This window comes from Poecilia reticulata, linkage group LG2, assembly GCF_000633615.1.
Source record: "Poecilia reticulata strain Guanapo linkage group LG2, Guppy_female_1.0+MT, whole genome shotgun sequence".
In the NCBI taxonomy this organism is placed as follows: domain Eukaryota; kingdom Metazoa; phylum Chordata; class Actinopteri; order Cyprinodontiformes; family Poeciliidae; genus Poecilia; species Poecilia reticulata.
This window is the reverse complement of record NC_024332.1, coordinates 14423022-14443114: the sequence shown is the minus strand read 5'-3', so window position 1 is coordinate 14443114 and position 20093 is coordinate 14423022. Positions and strand designations below refer to the sequence as shown.

General features: G+C 40.0%; 2 protein-coding genes and 2 non-coding genes across 4 annotated transcripts in view; 1 reads left to right on the top strand and 3 right to left on the bottom strand.

Moving 5' to 3' along the window:
* Window positions 1–5326: 5326 nt before the first annotated feature.
* trnal-caa (transfer RNA leucine (anticodon CAA)) lies at window positions 5327–5436 on the bottom strand. Its single transcript has 2 exons — window positions 5399–5436; window positions 5327–5372 (listed from the first exon to the last, which is right to left on the bottom strand). It is a non-coding gene; the product is annotated as a tRNA-Leu (tRNA).
* A 917-nt stretch (window positions 5437–6353) lies between these two features.
* Window positions 6354–6463, bottom strand: trnal-caa (transfer RNA leucine (anticodon CAA)). The gene is made up of 2 exons: window positions 6426–6463; window positions 6354–6399 (listed from the first exon to the last, which is right to left on the bottom strand). It is a non-coding gene; the product is annotated as a tRNA-Leu (tRNA).
* Window positions 6464–6676: 213 nt separating this feature from the next.
* On the top strand, window positions 6677–11125 carry dhrs12 (dehydrogenase/reductase (SDR family) member 12). Its single transcript, XM_008432591.2, has 10 exons — window positions 6677–6862; window positions 7568–7701; window positions 8088–8170; window positions 8688–8780; window positions 8870–8951; window positions 9092–9153; window positions 9256–9360; window positions 9486–9576; window positions 9744–9881; window positions 10672–11125. Exons 1-10 carry the CDS (start codon window positions 6807–6809, stop codon window positions 10782–10784), a joined length of 957 nt encoding a protein of 318 aa, XP_008430813.1. The 5' UTR covers window positions 6677–6806; the 3' UTR covers window positions 10785–11125.
* A 231-nt stretch (window positions 11126–11356) lies between these two features.
* The window catches only part of wdfy2 (WD repeat and FYVE domain containing 2), a 21174-nt gene continuing 12437 nt past the window's right edge, over window positions 11357–20093 (bottom strand). Inside the window, exons 6-11 of the mRNA XM_017309045.1 lie at window positions 18732–18858; window positions 18458–18563; window positions 17089–17190; window positions 15276–15406; window positions 15062–15170; window positions 11357–13990 (exon numbers count right to left, since the gene is read on the bottom strand). Of these exons, the coding sequence (XP_017164534.1) occupies window positions 13961–13990; window positions 15062–15170; window positions 15276–15406; window positions 17089–17190; window positions 18458–18563; window positions 18732–18858 (605 nt within the window). The 3' untranslated portion in view covers window positions 11357–13960. The remainder of the gene's footprint in view (window positions 13991–15061; window positions 15171–15275; window positions 15407–17088; window positions 17191–18457; window positions 18564–18731; window positions 18859–20093) is intronic.

Here is a 20093-nt window from a genome sequence, read left to right as displayed (position 1 = left end):
CAGAAAAAGTCCAGACCTGAATCCAATTGATGGCAAGTCTGAAACATTGATGTCCACAAATGCTTTCAATAAAATTTGACTGACGTTGCCAAGAAAATGGCAATAATTTAAGCGAGGGTTGGTTTTCAGGGAGAGCAGATCACATATGCACACTAGACTTTTCAAATGTGCATTGTTTTAAAAATGAAATTGAAAAACTTGCATCTTTCAACAAAAAAGAAAAACCCACCCTGCCGCGATTAAATTAATTGGACATTTATGGTTCCAACGTTGTACAATGCAAATAAAAGTTCATGGGTTACGAATATGTTTCCAAGACGCGCTATCTTCTCGCCAGTGAAAAAAAAACACCAAAAACTGCTGAGCACAGAGAAAACCCAGAGGACAACCTTCCTTTCTGTGCGGGATATTGCTCACTGTGTTGATGAACGCTAATGTGACAGGAGAAAGCTGGCATGAGGTGATCTCTGCACAATGGCGGAAAAGGCACCACACTGGGCCTGTTACTTTGCTCTTTTCCAGGCTCGCATGGCACAGACAACTAGCTGAGTGAAAGTCAGAAACTCAGACAGACGCCGCGTCGGGTCTTCTGCAAAGTGAAAGACTTATTCAAGTCAAAATTAGTTTTTAATGTGGCCCCTGAGTCCCTGCTGGGAAAACACCAGGCGGAACCCACGGGTTTGACCGACGTTCGACGGCAAACGGTGTCGGTTTTAGAATGCGAAACCGGAAGGATAAGCTGACGCCGTCGCTGGTCTTGAGCCTACCGACTGGTGTCCAACATTTCGTTTGTTCTGCTGTCTAATTATCCAGCTTAATTTGTTTTGATTTAGGGATTCCAGGGGCTCTCTTCCTAGCAGCGTGACAGCATTAAGAACCACAAAAGTGCCAGAGAAGCCGAAGAAACCCAGAGAAGAAAGGAGGCCAAGCGGGGTGATTACGAGTGAAAAGGTGGCTGTGGGGATGATGGACAGACTGAGAAGAGAGGTGGGGGAACGACCATGGTCGGGCCAGCAATACGCATTCAAGGATCCGGTGAATGCAGCTCCGACTCCACACAACCACATGCTAATGACGGCTACCATTTAATGTGTCAAATTCACAATTCCCTTCGTTCTCTCCTTTTTTTCCTTTCTCCTCCCCGGGGCTAATTGCCCTGTCTCTTCCTTTTTTGACAGAGCGGCTGTTGGGCTGAATTAAAGCCCATATTGTGCCGTGTGTGTCCAACCTGCAACTCCCAAAGCGGGAGCACATGCAAACACACGCACACACAAAGCGCCGAACAATCAGCTGGACCACCTTCCACACGTCTTTGGCCTTCGCGCAGAGTAACGACCACTGGAAAATAGGCTGTTTTAAAGGTTTAAGATCATCTTAAAGCACACACATACTTTGAGTCACCAAAGTACTTTCACTGCCGCTCAGTGAAAGTACTTTGGTGACTCGTCGTGTGCATGAATGTCGTATTAATTCATGCAGGCGATGCATGAAACCTTCTTTCATAAGAGTAGCAGTCTGTTGTAAATCTGGTTGGATATTTGACCACTTGTCTTGACAGGATTGATAAGAGTTCATTTTATTTGGTTGTTTCCCAACTCTGGATATGGAATGCTCCACAGAGTTGAGGTCAAAGCTTTGGGAAATGTCTTTCCAGATGGTTAGTGTTAGATGTATCCAAGAATCAGCCAAATACAGATGACCACTTTCCCGTGAATAGCTGAAAACGTCAATTGACCCTCCTTCAGTGACCCTCCAAAACGCCTATAGCTGCCTGATTTAATGGTTCAAATACCAAATCCACCTCAAAATGCATTAATGCGCACACTACTGGCACTATTGCCTTGGCACTGACATCCACAGTCTTCCTTGTCTTCCATCTTGAGGGCGCAGCCAATCCGTGCCAAAGAAAATGAAGGCGCTCCTGAACTGGCTGCTTTGCAAATCCCAGCCAATAACATGTCAAGCAGAGTCATGGCCAAAGTATTCCAGCTTCACAAACTACATTTTCTTTTGAATATTTTAGACTCCCTCTTCAAATTTTATTTGGTTAAATTCAACTGTACAATAAATATACATTCTGCAGATCTATTCTACTCGGTTTTTTTTTGCTGTTTTTTTTCTGACAAACTGTGCCTGATGCAGCAGGTGTGTGTGGTCCTTGTGGTCCGGGTCTGTTCCCCTTCTTGAGTGGATGTGGGTGCGTGTGAAACCAGCATGGAGCTCATGCTGCCTGCATGCCTTTCTCTTTCTTCGGCGTGCTCTTGACTCGACGTTGCCAGAGGGCCCTAATCCTCTGATCAGCATGCCAGGAGAGCACGGAGGGGCCTTACCRGACCTCGGAGGGCAGGGCCCGAGGTGGCGCCCGGCTCCAGCCGCTCCGCCAGATTGTTTTCGCAGCCACTTGTTGAGGGAGCAGTGTGGTCTCAGCTCATTGTGGACTGAGGGGTGAAGAAAAGGCACACCCCTCCACCTGCAGCTACTCCCCATCCCTCCTTTCATTACTTCTTCTTCAACTAAAATTACTATTGTAGGAAGAAAATGAGCAGGGGGGAGGACATTTTCAAACAAAAATGGGGTTTTATTAGTGAATAACAGTAAAAAATAATATGCCGAAATGCAACATTTATTGTAAATGAGAGCATGAAACAGCCTGGGTTCCAGTTTGCCTAGTTTGACGTGTCAGGTTCAAGACTCCAGACAAAGCTGGGGGTGAATAGAGTGACTTGAGAGGCTAGGGGGATTGAGGAGAGATCCTTGGCACACAAACAATTAGCACTCATCCCTCGTAGCCTGCCGTGGCTCTAAATCCCCACGTTTGTCCGGACAAATTGACCGGACCCCGGGTCTTGTTTGTCTAGCTTCGCTGGTCTGCTGGAGTCGGCTGGATGGTGGGGTTTGTGCCTTTCAGCAAGCAAAGCTTATGGGAACAGAGCAAATACCACGGTTTGACACGAACAAGACTCACAGGACTTTGTAATGCAAACTAGCATAAATTAGGCCAAAGCTTCATTAAGTGACTTCCTGTTAGCTGGACACTGGTTTGACTTTGATTTACAAGAAAGAGACAGTGTTACGGGACTACCACCAACTTTGATTCACTAAAATGTTCTCAGGTATATTTTGACTCTCTTGAGGCAGTCCTACAGTAAATCAGCAGTCTCCTAATGGGCAGTTCTTCAACTCTCAAGGGACCTTTAGAACCTTTACCTGCATTTCAACTTTTAACTTTTTGATTTTCCAATATCTTGATCATTTTTCCTACAGTAATCTAAAGGCTAATTTTATGAAACTTGCTATGACTTGTTTGTACTTTAATCTTAAAATGTCACATGCCTTCTACATTGTTTACCCTCAGCACCAGCCTCAGATTGAATCCCATTACAACCACATGTGCTAGATATGTTGTAATCCTTACATAGAAGACTTTATGTGTGATGACCCCCTCTATAACACAAGGGGCAGCAGAGATCCGTCACATATTGTTTCAAAGGAGACCAAACTTCCTGAAAAATACATGGCAGTAGAAAAGCTGAAAGCCTAAAAAAAAAACACACACATTGCTAACATGCCACGTTATGACATGTAAAATAAGAAAATCTTAAATTATTTTTAAGTCTTTCATAACCTATGGAAATGATTAGGTCCTTACTAGGCAATTGCGTTCTTCAATGGTAAACATAATTATCTATTAAAGGAACAAAAATTCCTGTTGACAGCATATGTTCTGGATATTATTTCTGCAATGGAAGGAAGAATGCATGAGATCTACGTTTTTGATGCATTCTTATCTAAACATTCTTTTAATGTAAATTAAGACCTGCCAAACTACATTTAACTTATTCTGCATCCTTAAATTTTTTACTTTAAAATAACATTTAGCAATACAAATAAGATCTAAAAGAACTCTCCTAATTATTTTAATATCTAATATTACTACTCTCCCCTTGCCTTCCTATGCCTTCCTATCGGCGCTTATAGAAGGCTGCCATCTAGCGGATGTTTGGGGGTATTCACAGCAATTTTCCGTGGACAAATAGCAGGATCGCATTTATTAGTCCTCCACACTGACTAGTGAAATCATAAGCAAACCAACTTCAGGATCTTTGGTTGATAAACCATTCCATACAGACGTGATGGCAGTAATCTGATTAAATTAAAGGACTAACCCCAAGACATTTATTTCGGCCCTGCTGTTGACTTTACACATTTAGCGACGCATTCTCTCCATTACCCAGCAGAGGGAGCTGTTGACTCTCAGTTAGATTATGTGAATATTGAGTTGGGACAGTAAAAATAATGAACATGGCCTTCAGTAATTGCTGATGCATTATCATTACTTGGAGGCAATCTTGATTACACCATTAGTTATTTCATTAGGCGTTCTAATTTTACATTTATATTATATGATCTATATGATTTGTAAAATTATTATTATTTGTCAGTCCAATTTGACTTTGCAAAATTACTGTTTAAGATACAACTTTACATGTCAGAAATAAAACCTCCAGTGGTTGGTTGCGTTGTAATCCACTAGGGATAGAATTAGGAAAGAGAAACTCTGTGATGTTTGTTTACAACAATACTGACTCCTAGTGGCTGATTGCAGAACCGCTGGGGTTTCTGGTCTGCTGCTCCTAATTCTAATACGTTTTAAAATGTATCAATAATTTGGGGAAATTGAAAAGATAAATGTTGCTTTCTAGAACTAATAAAGTTTGTTAAAGATTGACTTTGGTTTCCTTCTTCCTGTAGAGTTTAAGAGAAATATAGTTAAAAATTTGGCAAAAATAAATGATTTAGAGGACTAAGAACGGTTTGCTATCTGTGAAGTTGGGGGAATTAGATCCCTAAGAGCCTTATCTATATCAGTGTGTTTTGTTACAAAATAGGTTCTGTGAAACTGTGATACTTAAGGTAAAGTTTGATCATTCATTTAATTATTTTTTAAATAAATACATTTTAACTGGTGTTTTAGCAAAATCTATGTCCCTCCTTGCTTTTTATACAAACCCAATACTGCATACTATTTGTATAAGTTAGTAAATTTAACAGACAGAGGACAACTCGACTTGCTTTTATCTCAATATTACATTTTTTTCTACCAGTTTATTCATACATTTACTGTACTTTTATATCATGACTGATATTGCTGTGACATTTTTGTTGTTTTTTTTTATGCAGTGTTTATTAAAATGCGTAAACGAATTGATCTTTTTATGTTCTCTTTTACCTACGCTAACCCTAAGAACGATTTGGTTTAATTGCGACAATCTGAAACACTTATCAAAGCAAAAGTTAAGTCTTTGACGTGACCAAAAAAAGTTGCTGTCAGAAGTGGGATTCGAACCCACGCCTCCAATCGGAGACCAGAAGTCCCGCTTCACAGGAAGGATTTCACCTTGAGTCTGGCGCCTTAGACCGCTCGGCCATCCTGACAACTCCGCCTCCTCTTACTGTAAAGTCCAAATTACCTCTCCTACCGTCAGCATTTGTGAAACGTTTATCTTTATATTGTTTTTATTTCGTTGTTTACATAATCCGAAGTAACAATGTATCATGTGGTTCCATCCGGGGACCTCATGTAAACTTATTTAGAACTTCCTTCAGTATTTTTGCCTGTTCAGCAAAGCGGTGAGAGCGAAAGCTGCGTATCACAGCAGTCAGCGGGCGAGAGGCATTAGTGAAGCGCCGTAGTATTTCCAAAGTATTTCCGTACACCTCGTATTAGATTATCAATATTGAAATTACACACAAAAAAACGACTGAATCAACTTATGTTTTAATTTTCTACTTTTATTAAGCAGTTATCCAACACTCAGTTTTGATTTATATCTAATAACTCTTTCCATGATTTGTAAAGACTTTGACAAAGTTGACCTTATGCGCTTTCAGCTGGTTTTCAAATTATTCATCAGCTGGAACCATCAGCTGATGAATAATTTATTCAGTTCTCCCAGTATCCTACAGGGCAGGAGGAGATCCTCAGAGCTCCATATTAAGACTCATGTTTTGGCTTTGTATGTAATCTCTTTGTGAAAATGTATCAAATGCCAAATTACATTTTTTTTGCAGATCAGTTATCTGTTGTCTTTCCGTGTCCTTTTTTTGTCCACATTTGATGCTCTGTCATTTTTAGGAATCCGACTATTCTACAAAAACTTTACAGCAGCATAAAAAAAACTACCTAGCTTAAGTGAACTGTTGACTAAAACACATTTGATGATTAAGTAACGATTTAATGTAAAATATTTTCACAAAAAAAAACCTTTCCAAATACGAGTCACATCACTTGAGTGTTAAATTTTAAATTAAATAGACTATTTTTCTTAATTGAGGACGTTTTAAAAAGGTATTGTCAGAAGTGGGATTCGAACCCACGCCTCCATTCAGAGACCAGAATACCCGATTCACAGGAAGGTTTCACCCTTGAGTCTGGCGCCTTAGACCACTCGGCCATCCTGACAACTGTATGGATCCCGACGAAACTGCATGATTAAGTACTAGACAACGGTGTGGCGTGATGTAAGTCATTGAGGTTGTTTTAGTCTTTCTTTTTTGGGATATCTCTGAAAACACTAAATTCTTAAATTTTACAGGGAAATCTGAAGTCAGAAAACCGAAAGATCCACTAGGTGTGCTATAGAAACATATTACAAAACGTACTTCCGGTTGAGAAACACGTGACTCCTAGCCAACCCACGTTTTAGTCATTCTTACGAAACAAACAGTTAATAAATACACCCTCTTATGGATAACTCTCTTCAGTCTATACGGCCAAATCAAGCAGCTGCTGCCTAAACGAGGACATGTCTATTTACAGGAATGCCGTCTGGTTCGTGAAAGGACTGCAGGAGTACACAAAGTAAGTGCACATCGCTGTACATTAGCTAGTGAACACTAGTTTTGTAGTTTTTAAGATTTGCGTAACATTTACCACTCGGTTCTTGTGTAATTTCAACAAACTTAAAACATTTTCCAAGGTTAAACAACGTGTTGCTGTTAGCGATGATTGATTCAGTGGTCATCCAGTTACTCAAGATGTTATATGGCGAAGGGGCGCGGCTGTTGCACCTTCAATATAATAGTAATAATAATAACATAAGGTTAAAAGTTCATTGTTTTCATAAAGATGAATGTTGCAATCTAGAACTAATAACGTTCTAGAAAGCATTGCTGACTGAGCACAAGCTCAGTCAGCAATGAGCAAAACACTGAACGGCAAAAAAGAAGAAAAGACATCATTTGATTTTGTTTTACCTCTGAATATTACCTGCATGAATGTACACAGATAAAATGCAGACATATTAGGAGTTACTGTGAGTGAACTGTAGTAAATTATCGTCATGAAAGGTCTCCCTTATAAGTTGGTGGATGAAAAAACATGAAATGATGAAGAGGGAAAAATGATTAGCGCCCTCTAACTTTCATTGTTGGCAGCAGAAGGAAAACTCAGCTCAAAAGACAATTTAGTCATAACACAGAAAACACTTGAGATGGTCCTCACATGACTTCTTTCTAGGTATGAACATTGCTGACTGTGGTATCCTCTGATCATTTTTTTTAACAGGAGCGGCTATGAAGCTGCAGCGAAGCATTTCTCTCCGGCCGACCTGGATGTAAACCTGAGCGACAGGTGCTTTATGGTCACAGGCGCCAACAGCGGGATAGGGAAAGCAACAGCACAGGAAATTGCCAAAAGAGGTGAGCGTTGTATCGGGTTTGTCTTTTTACCTCCCTCCCCTCTGTGGATGCTCCACAACTAAGCGCAAATCGATTTTAAAAAACAAAACRGTTTGGTGTGCAAAATTACTACTGTAAAAATGAGACTCGAATGCAGCGACGGCTGTGCTGTGCACCCAGTGTGACGTCACCTCTGCTCCCCAGGCTGGAAACAAATCATTTGAAAGTTTCTGTTTATAGGTATCAAGGGAAAAATAAAATGGCAGCAACACACATCTCTTACTTACATGCAGAAATTACATTTTTTTTTTTTTTGTTAAATAAGTGCATTTCGCATAAAAGCCTTTGTTATAATCGAGGTCTTGTCCGAAGTAATCCACTGACGAGGATTTGAATTGATCCTGCAGGGGGAACTGTTCACATGGTTTGTCGAAACAAGGAAAGAGCAGAGACGGCCAAAGGAGACATTGTGGCGCAGAGTAAAAATGAGGTAATTTTAGTGTCTTTTTCTCGACTGTAAACATAAATCACGACATCTTTAGGGAAGAAAAAGGCCCAGATGCAAGCCAGTCCACACCTTTCTGTTAATTTGTAACTTTGAAATGTTTTTTCCTTCAGAGCACCTCTGGACACAGCTGTATGGGCCCATATGCATTCAGTGACCTGCTCTTTTGCTCTATAAAATCTTGTCACCCAAGGCCGTCGCTGGCAACAGTAAAGGAGCTCGGGTGGAAATGTGTTGAGCAGAAAATCTTTTATTGATACAGAGAGAAATGTGGGAAAAATACTTAACTGTGCCCCACTATTGGGTGACAGATCTGAGAACTGATTTTACACAAAACTGATTCCAGCTCAGTCAGTTGCAAAGTGACAAAATGCAAAAAAAGAAGAAAAACAAATAATGATCTAACAATGAATTTCTGACCCCTTGAAGAATGGAATCGTTGCAGAAATGGTGAAGACATAGAAAAAAAAAATAATAATAATTGCTTCCCTTCTCTTTGAAGAACATTCACGTCCACATCGTGGACATGTCGAGTGCCAGGCAGGTGTGGGAGTTTGCGCAGAGCTTCTCTCAAAACAACAAGCTGCACGTGCTGGTAGGTGTTTGCGGATCCATGCCACTTTCTGCTCTGTGAGTCGCTCCCGCCGTTTTGTCGTTGCTTTCTTCTTACGGTCTTTGTCTTAGATCAATAACGCGGGCTGCATGGTCAACCAGAGGGAGCTAACGGAGGAGGGCTTGGAAAAGAACTTTGCCACAAACACGCTCGGTGAGTAAACAAAGCACCTCTTCCTTTTGAGTAAGTGCTTAAAGTCACAGAACAAAGGAAGATGTTGGAACATGCTTCAACAGTATGTTGTTACAATTGTTAAAAGCAACCTTTCCCTTTCTTTTCATCTTTACTTCCAGGTACCTACATTCTCACCACTGCACTGATTCCCACACTGAAGAAGGTGGAAGACCCGAGAGTGGTGGGTTCAGTTCCGATAAGACAAACGCGTGACTCGCCAACCGATTGGGCCGGATCAGAAAGGGTGACGTTTTGAAACGACGGCTGCTGTGTGTCTCCTCAGATCACCGTGTCTTCGGGCGGTATGCTCACTCAGAAGCTCAACGTGGACGACCTCCAGTTTGAGAAGGGCACTTTCGACGGCACCATGGCGTACGCTCAGAATAAGGTAAGACTGTCCTTCCRCACTGATTTCTATAGAAGTAACCCAAGGTGTACTTAAAAAGTCTGAAATTTGTGTATCCAAAACCCTGAAGCCACACTCACACGTTGGTACTTCTTACTGTGTTTCAGAGACAACAGGTGATCCTCACAGAGAGGTGGGCTTCTCAGCACAAAGAGATCCACTTCTCCTCAATGCACCCCGGCTGGGCCGACACGCCGGGTAAAGCGCCGCCATTACGTCTTTATCGCCACTCAAATCCTTTAGACTGCTTTGTGTTTAGCTTGTAGAGGACTTTCACAGATGGATTCTTGTCAATAARCAGGAAAACAAAAATTTTCCATAGTCTGCTTGTGACAGAGGCTTTGGTTTTGTGTTTYCTCTTGTAGCCGTGCAGTCCTCCATGCCTTCGTTTCACGCCAAGATGCAGTCCAAGCTGAGGACGGAGGCCATGGGGGCAGACACGGTGGTGTGGCTCGCCGTATCGCCTGCCGCCGTCAAGCTGCCRAGCGGGCAGTTCTTTCAAGGTGAGAAATCCCTCGTTGTTTCCAAATCAGTTGTGGTCGATTCATGAGTGTGAATCCTTGCTTCTGTACATTTGATTAAACTTTTGAAATAATCTGTAGGAGGGTGTCCAAGCGTCCTTAAAAAGTCTTAAATTCAGGATCTTAAAATGACTTGAATTCATTAAAAAAAATTATGTTKGCCTTTAATATGTTTACAACTTAATATGTTTACAATGTTGTGGCGGGACTATTTTATCTCATATATTCTACGTAGTTTATTTTTCTGTCAGGCAAACATTTGAGTCGGATGCAGACATCTTCATTCTGTGACTTGAGGCGGTTGATGYTACTGTGCTAACTAGCTGTTAATATACATTTTCTAGCTAGCTTTTTGCGTCTATCAAGGGAAAATGTAAATTTAACAGACATTCGTCTTTGCCGTTACTGSTGMCAACCCKTATGATGCATTCTGTTCAATAAAGCTTGGACCTTCTACTGTATAAGGAATTTTATTTTGATAAAAGTCTTGAATTTCATCCAAGTGGCACGAAGGAAAAACATTCTGAAAGCTAGTAGACATGCATTAAAAGTCATGTTTTAGTCCTKTAAAATATGGCAATGGGAATTTATTTTAGGATTAAATTATTCTTTTTAAACAAGATTAGCCAAAATTTGAGGGCGAAATAAGGATTTAAATGTGCAGCATTCCTCTTCATAATATTAGTGGGAACTGTCTCTGACGCAGYTCTGTTCATTCTGGTTCTTGTAATCATCTTCCTCACGGTCACACATTCCTGTGTCTGTTCTTCAGATCGTAAGCCGGTGGCGACGCACCTCCCCCTGGCCTCGTCCCGCTCCTCTCCGCAGGAGGAGGAGAAACTCCTGGCAGCGATGGAGGAGTTTGCCCAAAAGTTCAAACCTTAGTATCTGGAAAACTGGCTGCTTTTCAAAATAAAAGCACTCCGATGACACTACATAACCGTTTACAAAAACCTAATGAGACATGTTGCGACTGAAATAACAAGAGTCGAGCTTTGAAATGCTTTATTGAGGTTTGATCTAAAAATGTTTTTGTGAAAAATTACTTTTTTTTTTGTTTTTCAATGCTTTTTCTCTACAAGAGCACTTAATWTGCTGTTAAACATGAACTTAATGAAGCGAATGTGAAATAAACTGTCTTGTGTATGCACACATAATCATGTTTTTAATGATTTTTGCTAAATGTTTTACTTAATTCAATAAAAGTGATTTGTTTTGTGTGTATATATATGTATATATTTTTTTTTACCACAATGAAAGACTGCATACTTGATAGTTAATGACAAAACTTTCACAAGAACTGGAAAACACACACACAAAAAAAAACACAAAGAGCTTCATAGGGCTGTTTCCTAGCATATTACTGGAAAGTTAAGTGGAAGAAAAAAGTGTGAAGGAACAGAAATAACTGCAGCTTTCTATATCAGTTGCCAAATACACGACTCGGACATGACGGATAAGGGTAAATACTTTTTGTTTTAATCGATCGTCTATACACAGTGTTACATTCACRAAAACGCTGAAATTCAACCATTTTCTTTCTCCCTCTTTCCTGCAACAAAAAGTCAAAACTGGCCTTAAATAAACTTTATAAGCTCTGGTCTTTAAAAGCAACAAAAACCAAGAAGAAGTTTTCATCTAGCCCAGTTTCTTCTGWGTGGTTAAGTTTGCGAAATAGAGRATCCATTCTGTTAACTCTGTATATTTTACACCAGTTTGCATCATTAATCATCACACTTTGTTTAATTTAGCTTGCAGGTGTGCATTAGTTCACAGGAAGTGGTCAAGGAAATGAACTAAAAACGCGAGAAATGTTAACAGATTGTACAACCTTGTTTTCAGATCCATAATCGATAATCTTTGGAAGAAGCTCAGAGGGATTTGAGCTGAGCGTCGAGCGGTCGTCACAAAARCACACAAAACATTTAGGAGAAATCGATGATTTTTCTTCCTCGYGATTCCAGTGCATCAACAGTAAAGCCAACATAAAAAGCTGAAAAAGAAACAACAATTTAAACTGTTTTGTAGCAATGTTTTTACGCTCTGGTGCATCTCTGAAATGCCACAGCGTCTAGCTGTGCTGATATGTGCTTCTGTACATGTTTCATACATGAAACAAACATTTGGAATAAATAACCTCGATAACAGGACACAGACGATGTTCCTGCRCAGCAYGGTCCGAGTCACCGATCGCTCATTAGRAGGCTCATCGGTGTCCGCCGTCATCGCCATAACGACTGGAGCTTAAACTGGTTTCAAATCCACAACCAAACAGGTTCCGTGGAGCTTCCTGTGTGTTCCTGAAATGGGCGATGCTGCACTCATGCAACACAAACAAACCATCATTCTGGCAGCTGCACTTTAACATCAAATTTTAACATCAGAGGAAAGTTGATCAAATTTGTTGCATTTGTTTAAGAACTTGGGCTGGAGTTATTCCTTTTTTTTTTTTTTTTTTTTACAGAATTACTCAAGCAGAGCTAAACTATGACTAAGCGCCTTGTGAGAAAGTAAATAAAGGTTCCCACAATGCATCAGGCCATCTGGCAGTGATGTCATCTGGCTTGTGATACAAAGCATAATTTTACTTCCATTAAATAAAAAAAGCCTGCGTGAGGAACGATGAGGCAATTCAATTTATTTTGTAGGGAGTGAAGATCTATCGCTACGTTAACTGAGATTTCATGATGGCTCTCTCCGCAGGGCGGCATGACGGGGGGGACGGTGCAAACGTTCAAAAATAAGAAAAAGAAAAGGATGCGTCCTGTCAATGGGCGCCCCCTTGTGTTATGAAACGTGCAAGAAAATAATTCCAACGAATTATTCCAAAATTAAAGGGCTTTTCTTTCAAGGAATCTGGACTGCATTTAATCTTCACTACCTCTAAAATAATTCAACTTGAATTGAAATACTCAACACCAAACAGAGATGATTTAAAGAGCGCACAGGATTCAAAAGAACCGCCACCAATTAAAGTAAACATATTTAGCACTGTGTGTAGACTATGACCCGACTGAATTAACTGTTCAGTAGTTAAGAGTCACTGAAACTAGGATARCTGGAAGAAACTGTTCATGCAACAACCATTTTCACCAGATTATTTCACAAAATTAACTCAAAGAGGCTGGATTAAAGGGGCCAGTTGGCCTAAAGCTACTTCCTTTATCACTTCCAAACCTGCATCAGCTGATATTTATGGACTCAAAGTCACTTACTGTTCAGAAGAAACCAAAGCATTCGTCATCCTCAGAATTTGGTAGGGTTAAAAAAGAACATGCTGCTGTAGTTTATCACAGCCACTTTGAGTTATGCTTTGGTTAATGTTTCAGACATGTTGTTGGGGCTCAACTGTCTGAAATATAACATTCAAAATGTTACAGGAAATGTTGATCAATTACCTTTAGAGGGTAAAAATAATTAAATAAAAAAGCAGGTTGAAAAMTCTTTTAGAGCAGACTATAATTATGAATTTCCAGGTAGCTGTTTATGACCTTCGTGAATAAAATATGTACTTTTACTAGTCAAAAAAAATCATAAAAAATGATGTAACAGGAACAAAACAAATTTAGCCTCTAGAGGGCGTCATAATAATCCAGGCCTGAATTYCTCCTGATGGTATTTTTGTTTATATAATAACAATTAAAAAAATTGTATTGATGTGAAAAATGCGATTACGTCGATGACTTAGCATCCAAGAACCGAGTCTGATGACTTTTCGCTCCTCCAATMTTCAGTGGGAAGGAAATTTATGAAAAGTACATAAGATATTAAATTTCTTACAAGGTCGAATGCCAGAACGAATCCCAGAGTGCAAGTGCGATCACTCCAGATATCAAGCAAAGACCAACCAGTCTGTGACCTCGTGTTGAGYGAGACGTTGCACCGTTCTAAGGCTGCTCTCAGGCCTGCCGTGTCGCYGCTGTGAGAAAACGCAGCAACCCAGGCTTTGTTGCTAAATGGCGGTTAAATATTATCCAGGTGACACGGACGCCGCTCCCTCGCTCTCATCGAAGTGCGACTGGTCACAGTTGGCCGAAATGCTGCCCCGTGTCCACGGAAACTCACGACACCACAGGAGACATGTCCCATATCTGCAAAAAAAAACAAAAAACTTCTGTTTAAATAATGGCAGTCATCTTGATCGGCCAAGTTAGAGGCTAAGAAGAAACTGAAGAATAAAATGTTTTAGTGTGTGAGAGAAATATACTATTAAAAGAAAAAGTATAGCTCCAGATCACAAACATCCTTCTRGAAACACATTTCTAGAGCTTTAGAGAGAAACATGTGAATTCTCATCCATAAAACAGTCTGCAGTCTTTTTAAAGCTTATCTCTTTAATTTTGTCAAGACTGAACAGACTCTCATGTTCTCCACAGAATCAGGTCTGAACTCTGACTGCTGCTTTTTATTGTGGACGGATTGTGGAACAAACAACTATTTAAAATGAGGCACAATTTACTGTTGATTTTCTCAAAATAAAGCATACAGGTAAAATAGACACAAGTAAAATAGACACAAGTAAGTAAAATTAGCATATAGGTCCTTTATCAATTTGCAAATCAAGCCCATTACTTTTTTTTGGTAAGGAAACCAACAAGCTTCTGACATAACTGTTATTTTACATATTTACAGAAAACAATATATTTTTTATCTTAAAAGCAAAATGTATGCATTTTTTTTGTACAGTTTTTGCTTAATTACTGCTCTGGGTAATTTGTTCTTTCAGAAAATGGCATGGCTTTAGAGTTTATATACTGTGCTTAACGATTAATCGATTATGAAATTAGTTGAGAATGATTTCTGATTAATCATGATTAATACGAATAACTGTTWCAAACCTAATTTCAAGAGGACAATGGCTTGAATGGATGAAGCACAACTGTACTGAAAACGACAACATGAAGCCAGAATTATGTCTGAATTTGCAGATGTATCTTCAAATCAGATGGTTAATTTTTTTTTTAAATAAGCTCAGGACCAATATGACATTTAAACTGCATTTGCACCGTTTTAAAATTATTATTTTTGCTTCAACTTTAACATTTTCAATTTTGACCAACTCATAGAAAACGACTGGCTCAGTTTCTTGAGCATCTGTCGCCCCCTGGTGTCCGAACCCTCGAACTACAACGTCGAAAAACTCGTCATCTCCGGTGCCTGACCTTGACGACCTTGTCGGTGCCGGAGGTGAGCAGGTTTCCCGTGGTGGGCTCGTAGTGCATGTAAACAATGTTGTGCTTGCTGTCGTGGAAGGTGGCGGTGGGAGCTCGGCTGAAACGCACAMAAGGGGGAGACGTCAGCGTGAGMGCGCCWGGGGGAACGCCGGGAGCACAAAGGGACAGTATACGGCATCGACAGAGGCTGATTGTGACTCACTCTTCGTCGGTGATGGACTCGTGGCAGCTGTCACACACCCGCACCTCAAACTCGAAGCCCATGAGGGGGATGGTGGAGCGCTTGGACGAACATTTGCCGCACACGGCCTGGCCGCACTTCCGGCAGTGGTGCTGAGGAAAACATGAGAGGCTAAGTGTGCGAAAGCTCATATGAAGACCCTCATTTCTCATCAGTGAGGCAGAGAATAAAGTCAAKCTTTTGCCTTTGGACCTTCCGTAATGGTTCTTAAAAACTCTGGTTTAAAATGGTAAAAAGAAAATCAACTAGTGCTTTAATTAAAAAAGTAATAACAAATGCTGCTTTTTTCATGCAATGTATTGATTGTCCAAAACCAAATACTATTTTGAATAGCAATGATATTGTTTGAGATTTATATTTTCTTTGTCATTACGTTTGAAACGATTAACTTTTTTCGGATTTCATTTTTCATAAATGTCAACAAAAAAGAAAAAAAGTTGTATGCTTTTACTGTATTTTAAAATCTAGAAACAGAAATAAAATGTGGTTCTTTAAAAATGTCAACTGTCCTGAAGTACAGTTTTTTTTGTGCTATTTTTTAATGATCTTGTCACATTTGCAGCTCTAAACAATTCCTAATTAGCTGGATTAACAGCAAACATGGCTCTTAGGATTGTAAAAGTTACAGATATAGAGTGAGTTGAATGTTTTGCAAGAAGCATTTTGTAACAGTAGATCTACAATCACCTCTTACATGTGCAATGTGTCAGACTGATGATGAGGAGCCGTAGGGAAATGAGAGCTTTGCCTGTTACAACATGAACCCCACAGATAGAAAGTCAAACAGCGGGGAAGTCGAAGCGTCCTCCAACGCTAATCGAAWGGTCGCCCGGCCAACCGTCGMAGGTGTTCATAAAAGATGCAACATTTATGTAAAGTGAACGCTGGAGGAGCAGAGACTGCAGGAGAAATGCAGTTTGTTTGCAAAAAACACAATTAAGTACTTCCTACTGCAAACATCTTAACACACTTGAAATAAGACGAAACTAACTTACAACTAACTTTTCAGCAAGATACAGGGGSTCGTTTTAAGTAAATAAATGATCCTTAATAATGCTGGATTATCCTTAATAGTGATGAAAAAGTTCTAGTTGTAAGTCTGGAACAATGCAACGAGACATTTTTCCCATATTACAAGTGAAATAATCTGCAAATGGAACTTGTACTTTTGGTGTAAACTCCTGTTAAGAAGGCTTTTGTGATGTAAAAAAAAAAAATCTACACATTTCAAATGTTTTGTACAATTCAGATGGAAATCAAATCTAGCAGAAGTTCTCCAAGTCTACTGGATTCAAAGAACATCAGGTTGGACTCTGCTAAGTCATTCCACAACCTATTGTTCCTTCTATGAATCCACTGTTTTGGAGATTTGGATGAAACTACCAAACTTTGGATAAATATACTTAAACTTTTGACCCATTTTGACATGGAGAAACAACAATAAATTGCCAAAAACTATCAAGATTATGCTGTAAGTTCTTTCTACAGCACTTGGGAAAACGTTGCCACTTTGTCCAAGAACCCTGAACACAACCAGAAAACACTCTTAAAGGAGTAACCGCAACACGAAGCCGGTTCTGAGAAGTCGGCAATAAAAGAGCCACAGGGATGTTTTCTCAGCATTAGCGTGGCAGAAGTGAAGGGCTCTAGGAATGTTTTCTCTGGAATAACGGGAGGGATACGGTCATGCACGGCTGCTCGAGCAGAAAGAGAGCGGTTATTCCCGCCCGATGATGAAAGCCGAGGGAGTTTTGGGTCAGGCAGCGTGACGTACCTGTCGCAGGCCGATCTTCTTACTGTCCCACATCTGTTTGAAGTTCCAGAAGAAAGGCTGCTCACACTTCTGACAGGAGTCGCTGTCCAGCCACTCCGGAGTCTGCACACATGCACAATACAAAAAAATTATAGCTTCTCTCCAAGTTCTGTAGCGAGAGAATTCCCAATGTTGAAACAAACATTGGGAACAAAATTGGCACGCGATCAGAAATTGCTGATTTTATGCCCCGATTGGTGAGCAGCCAATTCCACCGAGCGACTTTAGCCGTTTCAGCTGTGCATTAAAAAATGTCAGAGGAAGCACAATTCTGACAGAACAACAAAATATACAGAATAACAAAAATATGGTATTTAGCACAATTTGCTATACAATTATTAATTGGATAATCAAAGAAATAGTAAACAGATCAGCCCTACACTGTACTGATGCTAAGTGAAGACGTATTTTTTTAGCTGAGGATGCATCCTTTACTACAAGTGATCAAGTGTTCGCTAAAGTATTGCTCCTATTGTATTTCACACAATAAAATATTTCTTTTCTTTTTTTAAAAAAGACTTGAATTATTTATTTGCATCTCTTTATGTATTTCTAAMACTGTATAAAAGCGGTAAATGAAAAATATGCAGAAAGCACCAATTTTTCCACCCGATTAATCGGTAGAATAATCGATCACTAAACTAATCGTTAGTTGCAGCTGTAGCCCGAAGCAAAATTCACATCAGTCCGGAGATCTCTATCCAGACTGTGTCGCCTCTTTCACCTCAAACTGATATGAAAACTTTTCCTCGGTGACTCCAGTCTTCCTAAAACCCCCCAAAATCATTTCAAGCTGAAGTTATTGGGGGCTTTTTATTGAGCCTCAGACATTTAGTTGTTTCTGTTGTTGTGAAACAAGTTTTTCCTCTGCTGTAGGTCTTTGTGCTATAAACGGACGGCTCTGCCCCGACTCCGTGTTTATCACACAAACACGAGAGCGGCACTCAGCCAAATGTGTCAAGTGACTCTCGTAAACAAGGTAAATCAGCAAAAAAACATTGAACTTTGGTTTAACCTTTGCAAAGCACTGATCCGGCAGCGGCAGTGAAAATACTTTGTATTCCAGCCGTGAGTGTTTCTCTGCTGGAGAAGATGCCGTTTCAGAGCAGAGCGGAGAGAGTTTGGGCGAAACACAGAGGCAAAAATGTGGGTCTGATTAAATAAAGACAAAACTAGGTCCCAGCTAGCTGTGTGGAGACAAGTGGAGCTAAACAGAAAAACAAAGAACGCTCCTCCACGGCTGCCAGCGGCTGAAATGATCTTCATTTGCTTCACTTTAGAGCGATTCGGTGCGCTGACTCGACTTTGATGTCAGCGGTTACGCGCTCACCTCTTGCCGAGTCACGTCCATGTTCCATATGACAATGCTGCCATCTGAGCTGCAGGAGATGAGCTGGCGGGTGTGTGAGGCATAGCACAGGCCCTGGACTTTGTCACTGACAACAGTTCACACACACAAAAAATAAACAAATCTTAAATGAGTCAACGAAAGCTAACGTTGGGCTTCGCGTTGTCGAAACCTGCTTCAAATCTGTTATGTAACAAAAGCTGAGAGCAGACTCAGAGCTAATTGGTTCGTCCTGATGAAGATGAGCATCTCCTACTTGTGCCCCTGCAGTTCGATGGCGGTGCCTTTCCTCCCCCCGATGTCCCACATGATGATGGAGTGGTCAGAGCTGCCGGAAAACAGCACCCGCTGAGCCGGGTCCCAACACAGCGCCGTCACGTTACCTGCCGCGCAAAGACGAGTTCATGAAATAAATCCTCCCGTTTTTTAAAACTTTTTTTTTTTTTTTGTCATTTCTGCCACTGTGTGCTGTATTTTGATTCGATGGTTAGGATTTGTTGATTTGAAGCACAAATACTGATAAATGTTCAAAACYTGGCTTTGAACATACTTATGCATACATAAATACACATAAAACAATCTGACAAAAACTGTGGAAAAGGTCTGTTATTCTGTTAAAGGCATTATTTGAACTCATAGTCTTCTTGTCTAAATGTAATGACTATGGAAAAGTTATGGCAAACTATTTTGGGACTGCAGTCCGAACATGTGCAACATTTCGTAAGCTAAAAAAGGGAYGAACCATCAGCTTTCCAAACCAATACTGTTATTTCCATACTTCTTAAATAAATAAGCTAGCTTGTTTACCCAGGGGTCATGAAGGTTTCACCAACTCAAATTTAAGACTCCAAGAATGAATGTAGCATCTTATGTGTAGCATCCAGTGGCGAAGACGAACRCCATTCAGCCAACTGGCGATAAGTTTGCACTTACCCACGATAGACGCAAAAAAAGCTGACTAGCAAGTTTTGTAGCTGGTCATTAGTAGCTAGCTGCTAACATTCCTTTGCTAGCTATGTAGCTAGTTAGCAAGCTGCTAATATCCCCTTGCTAGCTAGATACATAATGTATTAATACAATGGTATTAATAGATACCATTTTACCAGATGATCCATATGAGAAGTAAGCCCCTTCAATCAGTCAGTACAAAGCGAGCTAGCTATGTAGCTAGCTAGCTAGCAAGGGGATATTAGCAGCCATTTACTGGTAGCAAACTAGATAAACTTTTGAGTGATTGGAAAGTCCTGCAGAAAAAGAAAAACTACAAAGAATATACTAAATAGTCGCATCACAACAAAGTAATTTAAGACCTGTGATTAATGAATTTAAGACCAACTTGCATTTTTATGAATTTAAGAGATTTTAAGGCATTAATTTTAGGCATATCCACATAAGACCTTTTCARGACACACGGACATCCTATTAAACGTTATTTTAGTAAAATYATACCGAATGCAATTTTTTAATTTTTATTTATTTTATTTATAGTCAGATTTCCTGTTCATAAACAGCATTTTCTTTTTTGTCAGTCTAACCATCGCTGGAAATGTTTAACCCACATTCTGATTAATTTAAATGCGTTGGTAAGCTATGAGGCTGAACCAATTTAGCATAACCA